Below are 10581 nucleotides of genomic sequence, written 5' to 3'. Positions count from 1 at the left end.
TAATTGACATTTCAAAAGTCCCCTTATGCAATGCATGCTCTGTATCACGTTTAATCTCGCGAGAGTTTCCCGTCTCAGCTTGCGGTTTATATACTTCCGGTTGCGTGAGAAAGAAACACTTCCTTGCTTTTCATATGTAAGCGTGACATTTGCTCATTGCCTAGCTGAGCCTCAATAACTTGGAAAATGTTACTTTTAACAAATAGAATAAAAGTATGTTCTCTCGCGTTTACCTTCGCGCGCATGTACAGCACCGGCCCTGCAGCTGCCAACAAAAACCCCACGGTGTACTTTGACATTGCTGCAGACAACCAGTTTGTCGGCAGAGTAACCTTCGAGGTGAGACACTTCCACTCTCATTTATGTCATGTTTGCACTGAATGAAAAAGAAACTAACCGCTGCTGTACACCTGAAATATGTACCGTTTCCGGTTAGTAACGTTAACATAGATAGTATGTATTATAGTTAGTCGTTGCGGCTCTAGTTTTCCAGAGAACAAAGTGTCCACATTTGACTCGGAGCCATTCTGTTTTCTTTGCAGCTTAACGCAGACGTTGTGCCAAGAACGGCAGGTCAGTACCCGAGTCTACTTTCCTGAAAACACTACAAACACGCATACTCAAGTGCATCTGAAAGTCAAACCATGTTTTTTTTTACTCTTATCCATCAGCGTTAGTTACTTTTCACATTAATATTATTCATCTTTTTTCATGTTTATTATCACATATTATCACATTAGGTGATAATGTATTTGAATATTCCTCATAAACTAAAGGAGGAAGTATTCCTTTGTTTTGAGAATATTCTCCTTCTGTGCACCAATAATATTATTCCGAAACATCACACATGAGTTATTTGGGTTGGATTTAAGTTACAGAAAATTCTGCTATTTGAAACTGATATGATGATTCAAGCATGGCTGTCTTAAAGTAAAGAGCCACCTATTCATTGTTATTTATCTTTGAATGTATTTATGCATGTAAAATCACCACTAACAAACTTACACTCATTTGTGATTTCCTTTGTGATACCAGACATGCCTGGAGTCTGAATAACAAGAGCTTGGCATGGTTTGAATATTATTTAATTACTTCTGCACATACACAGCCTGTGTGTGCCTAAACACTGAGATACCCAGCCATAATAAAAAATAAATAACCTGTACCCAACCTAAGTACAGATGAGTTGTTCCTTTTCAAATAAGAGGGACTATCATACATTCAAATTCAAACCAACACTTGAGGGAAGCACTGACCTGTGTTGATTGTGAGTGAGAATTTGACGCAAATCTTTCTCGTAGAGAACTTCAGAGCGCTTTGCACAGGGGAACAGGGCTTTGGTTACAAGGGATCGATTTTCCACAGGGTGATCCCTCGCTTCATGTGCCAGGTAAGCTTTTGTCTTTTCCTTTTATTGTCCTTTTTTGTCCCGCAGGCATGGTGTTACAGTGCAATGACAGCAGTGTTATATTTCAGGGTGGAGATTTTACTAACCACAATGGAACCGGAGGGAAGTCTATTTATGGATTGAAGTTTTCTGATGAGAACTTCAAGCTGAAGCACACTGGACCTGGTAAATATCTTATTCTGTTTGTACACAAAAGAAGATGTACACAGTGTATTTATGTATGTCGATGTAGAAAGTTGGCTAACGTGATGAATTATCTTCAAGTATCAGTTGAAATCACAGAATTATGCAGAATCTGTTTTCTTTCATACATACTGTCAGCTACTGTTCTATTCATCCAAACTCTGTACTCAGTATTACTTTTGTTGCAACAAACCTCAAAGTGTTGCACTAACTGCAGCATTACGTCTTAATCACTGCGCAATATATTGAGATGATGGGATACACAGAAACGTGCAATTGTACTAAATCTCACTCTTAAGAAGCTGCAGTATTTTGGCAGGTAAATTAGTCTTCTCTACATTTTGTATTTATTCCCATTAATCTAGATAATATAAATTAATATTTTGTTATGTAAAAGCCATTAAACATTATGCAAGAGGGTAATTCAGAATGTTTTCACCAGCAGGTGGCAGCATTATGCAAATAGTGTTGATGTGTTGTGAATCATCTTGGTTTAAGTTTTAGATGATAATGAAATCTGTTCTCAAGTTCAACATGGACATTTTGACTTGACAGGAAAAGTAAAGCTGTTAAGATGACTTAAAAGAACATGTTTTAAGATAAATACTTCTTAATTGATGCATTGTAGGTATCTTGTCTATGGCCAATGCTGGACCCAACACCAATGGATCCCAGTTCTTCATCTGCACCTCTAAAACAGAATGGTATGTGCTAACAGACAACATCATGGGTCTTGATGCTACTGTATTTTTATTTATTTTTTACAGCATTTCACCGTCATTGGCTTTATTTGAAGCCATTAATTTGTATAGAGCTCTGATCATTTGCTGAAAACTGAAGATCTTGTGCGATTGGGAAAACCAAACAAAAGCAGACACATCAATACTCAACATAAAGTAAAAAGAATTATACTGGGGTGATACTTCTCCTATTTAAACAGTGCCAGTTTCACCAAGCAACTCTCAGCTTATATTTTCAAAGGTTTAATTGTACACCACAAGTATTAAAGCCTCCATGGATCTTCATTTTCACTGCCTTTTTTAAATGGACATAACTTGAATGATTATGGAAATGTAAAAAAAAAACATGACAATCAAAATGATAAAGCTCATGATTTCACTTAAAGTCTGTGAGTGCTTCTGGGGCAGTGTGCAGTTTGGACGCTGCAAACTTGACACATTTTTTAAAATTTGACTTGGAGTCCGTCACAACGTGGAAAGAAGAGAAACTATCCTGGGACAATTTGAAAAATATATTTTGTATACCATCCAACAATACAATTCTGCTGCCTTTTGGATGACTTTTGTTATTGCAGCCTCTCTAGGAGATAGGTAGTTAGTGATTCCCAGTTATATTTAAAATGCTATTCCAGAGTTTTTTTCCCCCACACCTTCTGGGAACAAAATGCTTGATGGATGCTGAGAATTCATGTAATGTTTTGACAGGAGGAGCAGAAAGAAGATTTGAATGATGGCCTAAAATAGCAGAATTCTTGCAGGAATAGTGCATCACCCAACACAAAGTCATGAGTCAAAGCCTGCTGGGTGCATCAGGGATTGTCTCTCAGTGCAGGGCAGTGATAATACAGCTCTTCTTTCTTCATTTAGGCTGGACGGCAGGCATGTTGTCTTTGGCAGCGTGAAGGAGGGACTCGACGTGATCAAGAAAGTGGAGGCTTTCGGTTCCCAGTCCGGGCGAACCTCCAAGAGGATCACTATCGCAGACTGCGGAGAGCTGGAGTAGACTCGTGGTCCTAGTCTCATCTCCTGCTGTAATTTCAACGCAAGGGTCCGAGTGAAAGAGGCTCTTTCTTCAGGCATGGTACACAGAGCTGCCTCTCAGGACAAAGATCATCGGTTTCTTATCCTGTGTAAGTCTTCTTCGGGTGACACATTTAACTGTGACATGTGAAAAAAAAATGTGAAAAGGCAATACAATAAAACAATTTTTTCTAAATATAAGCTTGTTCTTACCATCTGTTTTTCTACTATAGTAGTAGTAAAGTATTACACAATGCTCTAAACCTGCAATAACTGTCCGAAGCTGTTTTTAATGGAAGGTGTGTCCGTTTATTGGGGGAATGTTCGATCACCAGATGAAGAATGAGATCAGTCCCTCGCCTCTTCTGTTTTTCTCATCAGCCTCGGATGACTAATGATCCCATTCCGCTAAGTATTTACTCAGCCGACATCTGTCCAGAAGAATTAAGGTCCAAGATGTCAAATTGCTTCTGCACAGAGGAATGTTTCCTTTTGTGGGGGTCAGTGTGGAATCGCTGCGTTTTGTATCACAGCGTACTGGAGGCTCTGCCAGTGGTGGTATATGAGAGGGTGACGATGAAGCCAGATCTGATCTCGCTTTGCCATAAGTAAATTCTACCAGATGTTGGAACAAATGTTAAGATGGAGATTGTGATGTTATGTATTACATTTTTAACATCTGGATAAGTCGATGTTCAGTTTGAGTTAGATTTTATCACAAACAGCCCTGTGTGGACTTTCCCATTATATCTTCCCCAAAACCTCCCCACCTTAAATCCACACGGACACATGGGTATATTAAAAACAATTTCATATGCTCAAAATGTTACAAGCAGAAACAGATTTGCTATAGATACCAGGAACATGTTTAAATACATTTTAATACAAAAACATTTTACAAGATCAATCTCATGGGTCGAATTAAGGCACATTGAACGGTGTTACATATTAAATGGTTACAGATTACTGCTCCATATTCAATATTTAATACAAAAAGCCTCTAAATCACATGAAACCTCCCACTAAATCCTTCATGATCTTTGGTATGTTCACATTGGTTTTTTTCTCATGTAACATGTGAGACTTTGTGACCTCTGACCTATAAAACAGCACTTTGGTGAGTCTTTCTAAGCAGTTCCAAAATACAACTGCTGTAATTCATTATATTTTTTAAAGAAAGCACATTTTTCTCTATTGCATTGCTGTAATATGTGAAATCACAGACTCCCTAAAAGGTGTATTCAGAAATACAAGCACATATTAATAAAATATACTTGTTAGTTGGCTAATATATATTCCTTCACAAAGTGTAATAATCATCAAACGGTAATGGCTTAAAAATATATTCAAAATGTATGTACTCCATTACTGATAATACAGATAATAATAATGCAGATACGTACTAATACTGCATTTCCCTCTTAATAAAGACTTGTTGCATATTTTATACAGAAAACATAATTTCACTTAAGTTATTTCTGGAATATACAAACATGTAAAATAGAATCTTCTTAATCTGGAAACTACACCTTTTTCCTACACTTTGGATATGAGTGACAAGCGACACAGAGCTAAGTTTCCTAATTCACAGTTGGTAAGATTCATAGTTATAGAATATTCACATGATAATAACTGAGTAAGTTGGAACCACCCAGGAAATGCAATGTACTTGTCTCCACTGAGAGACAATGTACAAAAATTGAGCCTCTTATATTGAGTCACAGTGTCATAAAGGATAATTAATGACAATAAAACGTTAGATGCATAACAGTACAATAACACTTATTATTATCATGTCATTTTAGCAATAGAACTGTCCCTGTTTCTTAAAAGGTTGTGTATGCAAGGCGAGTAAAGTGTGTTATTGCACGCGGCGGCAGTAGTAGCCGAGGACCTTGCATTTTTCACACAGGTGTTGGGGGTGCTCCTTGCTCTGGTCCGATACATCCAACCCGTCTGGTTTCTCCAGAGGACGCTGGAACAAACAAACAAACAAATAGTTACTCACACAGAAAGATTTGACGTCCTACTTTGTGCAATTACTCACAAATCATAGAATTTAAATCAGCATCACAGCAGACACCAACATGCATAATTAATACTTTTTTAAATGTACTTTTGCTGGGGGAGTTTGAACTTGATACTTGGCTAAGAATGTGTTTACAGGCACATATCTCCAAATTCCAATTTTTTTTTTTTACTTCAGTTTATTAATATAATTTTGATTGCAATGTTTTGTTTAGCCCTTTATAATTGATAATAAGGTTATAGACTATAATAATGGTTTGTTAAAAGTGGCTATGATTTTTGAAGAAAAGTCACCTTTATATGCAAAACCGTTTTGAAGGGCGATTCAGATTCGCATCTGCATTTGACCTTTAAGTTTGTCCAAGAGTTACTGTTTATATAATATTTCACGCCATGCCTTTATAAATTGACACATGGCTTTTAGCCCATGATTAGATTTTTCCATCAAGCTTAGTAACTGAATACAGCACACTATATAACTCAACCTTTTTGGTTAAACTCTTAGGTGTTTTGTTGTCATGCCAGAAAATGAAAATAGAGTTTTTTACGGCATACAAACTCATCACACTATAACAAGAAACAATTGTTGTTCTACTTGTGTTCCACGTTTTTGATAAGTTGCATAAGATAGTGATAAAAATCAAACAATATAATGTATTTAAAACATATTCCGGTATTTTGCCTACAACAGTGTGCCTGTTCTACAGTTTCACAGGATTTGATTTCAACGGGTACACTGGTTACTCTTGGGCATTGAGAAACATAAAGCAGCTCTCAGCCTCAAGGGTCAAACTACAAGGAAATAAAGTGTAACAATATGCAGTCACAGCACAAATTGGTTTTCTGCCATGTTGAGTGCAGTGAAGCAGCCTTCCTGTGAGGACTCAACTGAAAACAGCGAGAAGGGCCCGTTCAAAACATTTTGAGTGTGTACCACTTCATCTTGGGGGCTCCTTGTTACTGAGGGGCCCCCAAGCAGCCTTCGTCTGTCTGTAGGATATACTGTTACCTGCTTATGAGGGTAAACGTTGATGTGGCACTTGATACATTCTTGTCCCATGTTGGCCCAGGAGTTCCCGCTCATCCACTTCCTCTTGCATTTAGGGCATTTATATTCCCCGAAACACCTCTTCTTTCCCTGGTACGGGGTCAGGCCCTCACCTTTGGGTCGAGCCTGAACAGAAACACAGAGCAGAAAACAGTTCCCACATTACTGACCTTGTGTGCAACCCGCTTAAAGCGTCCTCTTGAAACCCTTAAAAACGAGACATTTCAACAGCTTTGCAAACTTTTGGGCTTTTACATCTCACCACCTTTCACTGGAGGATACTTGCTGACCTATTTGGTTTCTTTGGACGGCAGCCAATTCAAAGCTCTGCGTGATTAGAACGTGAAGTGATAGCAGCCCTGTTGGTGGTCAAGAGAGTGGAGTTTTTTTCCTCTGGATTGAGATGATTGTTTAAGGTCAATGTAAGTAAAAAAACTCATATGCTTTGATGCTTGATTATTACGGCTCTGGAAGAGCGAGCACGACATTTCAAAGGAACTTTTCTTATCTAATCTAAACTATAGAAAGGCAGTGTAGAAATCCAGAAGACCCCAAGAAAAACTGTAAAAGTTAACTTTTTCTTGCAAGTGGGGTTATATTGTAATGTTTAAGTATAATCTATTTGTTGGAAAGAGAAGGGGAGTCTCATATTTCCCATTCGAAATGAACTCGCTCCATCCAGCTGTGTTCCCGGGGGACCATAAAGGAGGCCCCAGCCTATGGGGGGACCAATAGGAGAGGCCTCTCTGCTATAGGACAAATACCTCAGGCCCTCAGTCATCCCTCCCAGCTGGCTGCAACCCACCAATCAGGACACAAAGATCTTAGCAGGGAGGAAATAAAACCCAGATGAACTCTGCACTTGTATAACATAACAAAATACTTAACCCATCACAAGAAAATAATCTCGACAAGACTGGTTTAAATTAAAATCACCTCGCCCGAAAAGTAGGCCAAGTCAAAATTAAGACTGAATTCGCAGCACCAGAGGAGCTAAACGTCAAACCTTTGTTTTGATTTCCCAGCAGGAACATATGTCAGGTTCAAAACTTCTCACAGATCATTTTATTCATTTCCAGGCTACGTGTGTTTAAGAAAATACGTCTGACTGTGAAGGCCACTGTGAAGCATTCTGAGGCCTGTGTTTGCTTCATTTAGCCACCATGAGGCACTGTGGGAGGTCACTTTTGATGGCAAGTCTCTTTCCCAATCACCTACAGAGCATCATCTTCCTGAGGGAGGAAACAGCTTTCATTCTGCAGAACAAGCAAAACAAACTCTACCTAAAGTCTGGAGCCCACAGGTCAGCAGAGGGCATGGCACAGTCCGGAGTTTCCACCGGTCCCATCAAAGATGTGACACTGACAACCGACAAATGAAAATCACACTGGTGACCTGACAGTGCCTGCATGCTCTTATGGAAAGCATTGATGGAAAGCAGGAACGTTTGAGTGAATGCAGAAAAAGGCACAAATCCATCATCAAGCCTTCTGAACTCTAGAATGACTAGTTAAAAAAAAAATCATAATTACACAAGGCTGTTTCCCTGAAAAAGGTGGAACACGCTTGGGGCTAGAAATGGAAAATATATTTAAAGGTGGGGTAGGTAAGTTTGAGAAACCGGCTCGAGATACACTTTTTGTTATATTCAATGGAATGCTCTTAACATCCCGATAGAAACGAATATCTTAAATTCTTTGACAAAAGATCCATACAAAAATGTCATCTGTGGAAGCCGTAGTACTGTAAAAAGCACGACCAATCATCATTTTAAAATAATTGGATGGCCTACGTGCCTGTCAGCCTTCCATCTGTGCACAAACTTATCTCGTGCCCTCATTGGTCATGTGCGCGTTCGTGTGTGTAGGAGGAGGGGCTCTGTAAGGAAGTGGCAGATTTTTTCCGGTTGTGTATTTTCAAATTCTAGCACACTCGAAAAAAAATACCTACCCCACCTTTAAGCTAGTTTATAAGTTAACAGCTATGCTAACAACTCTGCGAAGTAGCCTACTGAGGAATTCCGGTGTTTTGATTTAAATGCTAACATCAGTATGCTAAAATTCTTACAATGGCAATGATAGCATGCTAATGTGTATCAGTTATGTTCAAACTCTTTGTTTGGCGGGCTAGCATGCTAACATTTGCTTATTAGCACTAAACACAAAGAGCAGATTTAGCTGACCTGAATATAACATAGACTCGTTTTTCAAGTATTTGTTCGTAACCCAAACCAATAAATATGAAATTATTTGTGATCTGATGTTGGTGTTACGAAAAGTTTAGGGAATGTCTACCAAAGTGAATGTAGATCCATTCAAGAGATGTTGAGACGTTTCAGTCTGGACCAAATTGGTGGAACGATCAAAACTGCTATGGGGCCAAGCCGCTAGCATAGCTAAAATCATGAAGCCAGTATATTTTAGCCTTGGTAACACATTTTGACTAGAATTTCCCATTGTTTGGCCCCCTTTTCTTTGGCACACTGTAAAAAAATTAAAAAGGTTCAGCAACAGACTCTTCACATTTCAAGGAAGATCTTTGCAGCCTGGAACCATGTGTAATAAACTTTTACTTTAGGATAAATAGATGTTAAATTAATTTATTATGTGCATTACAACTCATCCCATCCAAAAGCCATAACTCCAGTTGTTCAACTTAAATCTGCCCCAGAGTGCGCAGAGCGATGTAAAGCTAGATTTTGCTGCAGCAGATAAGCTTGATCCCTGCAGCCTGGTGAGAGAGGCCCAGGAGGTTGGCTGCCTCCCTCTGCCATCATCTGGAAACCATCAGGATAAACAATGGACTACTCCAAATCCTTACCCCCACCCCTCCTCCTCTTCCTCCTTTCTCCTTTCTCTCTCCCTCATTCACTCTCTCCCCCACTTCTATAGCCCCATGAGACACTCATCCTGGAGAACACAGCAACACCAAGCCTATTGGATACCATGTGGTCAATTACTCCACACTAACAAACCGCAGTGCTCTCTGTCCCTCGCTGGGTTTAATTTGTATCAGACCCCCAGTGCATCAGGGAGAAGCCCAGCTGTTACCAAAGCAAAACAACACATTACTGCCCGTACTGAAGTCCACAGCAACAAGTTTCCTGAGGTTTAAAGACTCCTGTGTTAACTTAACTTTCATTATCTTGTGAAGTTAATTATCTCCAGGAGGGCTTAAAGGAACCGATTGATGACCTTCCCATTTTGAGTATCAGAAAGGCTGAATTTGTTTATATGAAAAACAATTATTATCCAAAGAGAGGTGAAAATATTGGTAGTAATTGGTAACAATAGTCAACGAATTGCTGGATATTTATGAGGCAGAAAGGCCAAACTTTTACTGTTTTGTATCACTATAAAATATATATCTTTCGATGTCGGTTGGCATGCTATTTGAAGACGTCACTTTGAATAATAGTTGTTGTACTACATTCAACTATGATCGTAATTCTACTTTTCTGAGCATCTGCTGATTTAAAAAGTGGTTAAAGGAGACTAAAGGTACTTTTCGAGATAAAAGACTCAGGAAGCTGTCTGTGTCATGATTTGACAGATACAGCTGTAACGTTACGATAAGATAATGCAGAATTCATCATCGTCAGAATACACTATTATTAGAAGCTATACTCCATACAGTCTTTCAGCAAATCTTGCACATCTGAAATACTGAATGGCTTAACCTTCCCCCTCTCCAAAAAAAATATGATTGGATGCAAACAACTGGAGGCAAAACAGGTTTTCTATTTCCCTACATGGCTCTTCAGATTTTGAATCTTGCAGAATGATTTCCTCACACATTCGTTCACAGTTATAATTTTTCTTCTCAGCATCTATTTCACGCACATATTGCTGCTTTCATACAAGGAGGAATATGGACCAATTTGACTGAGCATCGGCCCTGGTTCAGGGTAAGTGTACAACATACACAGCTGTAAACTGGTGTTATATTTCACAAAAGCTTAAGTGACAAGGGCAGGTGGGTTGGCAAGGAAACAAGAAACACAACAGCAAAGTATACCCAAATTCAGTTAAAAACACAGCTAAGAGCAACAAGTAGAAAAAAATCTTTTGACTGCGAAATTCTGTCAAAATGATTCTCAGGTTAGTTTTATGTCATTGGAATGTTCAATTTGTGCAAACTGCCAAGGCACACAG

General features: G+C 38.9%; 2 protein-coding genes across 2 annotated transcripts in view; one reads left to right on the top strand and one right to left on the bottom strand.

Moving 5' to 3' along the window:
- The first annotated feature begins 59 nt into the window (after positions 1-59).
- ppifb (peptidylprolyl isomerase Fb) lies at positions 60-3552 on the top strand. The gene is made up of 6 exons (XM_010796796.1): positions 60-339; positions 543-573; positions 1302-1390; positions 1477-1573; positions 2220-2295; positions 3199-3552. Exons 1-6 carry the CDS (start codon positions 187-189, stop codon positions 3332-3334), a joined length of 582 nt encoding a protein of 193 aa, XP_010795098.1. The 5' UTR covers positions 60-186; the 3' UTR covers positions 3335-3552.
- A 662-nt stretch (positions 3553-4214) lies between these two features.
- The window catches only part of LOC104967378 (zinc finger CCHC domain-containing protein 24-like), a 12779-nt gene continuing 6412 nt past the window's right edge, over positions 4215-10581 (bottom strand). Inside the window, exons 3-4 of the mRNA XM_010796790.1 lie at positions 6389-6553; positions 4215-5326 (exon numbers count right to left, since the gene is read on the bottom strand). Of these exons, the coding sequence (XP_010795092.1) occupies positions 5213-5326; positions 6389-6553 (279 nt within the window). The 3' untranslated portion in view covers positions 4215-5212. The remainder of the gene's footprint in view (positions 5327-6388; positions 6554-10581) is intronic.

The sequence above is a fragment of the Notothenia coriiceps genome, unplaced genomic scaffold, assembly GCF_000735185.1.
Source record: "Notothenia coriiceps isolate Sejong01 unplaced genomic scaffold, NC01 NC01_scaffold00002397, whole genome shotgun sequence".
NCBI classification, from domain to species: Eukaryota; Metazoa; Chordata; class Actinopteri; order Perciformes; family Nototheniidae; genus Notothenia; species Notothenia coriiceps.
This window is presented reverse-complemented; position numbering and strand designations above follow the sequence as displayed.

What these genes read in the sequence shown, in the direction of transcription:
- ppifb (XM_010796796.1), top strand. Translation starts at nt 187, where the DNA reads ATGTTACTTTTAACAAATAGAATAAAAGTATGTTCTCTCGCGTTTACC. An exon ending in CGTTGTGCCAAGAACGGCAG is followed by an intron (nt 574 to 1,301) that starts GTCAGTACCCGA and finishes TCTTTCTCGTAG; the next exon opens with AGAACTTCAGAGCGCTTTGC. An exon ending in TGCACCTCTAAAACAGAATG is followed by an intron (nt 2,296 to 3,198) that starts GTATGTGCTAAC and finishes TTCTTCATTTAG; the next exon opens with GCTGGACGGCAGGCATGTTG.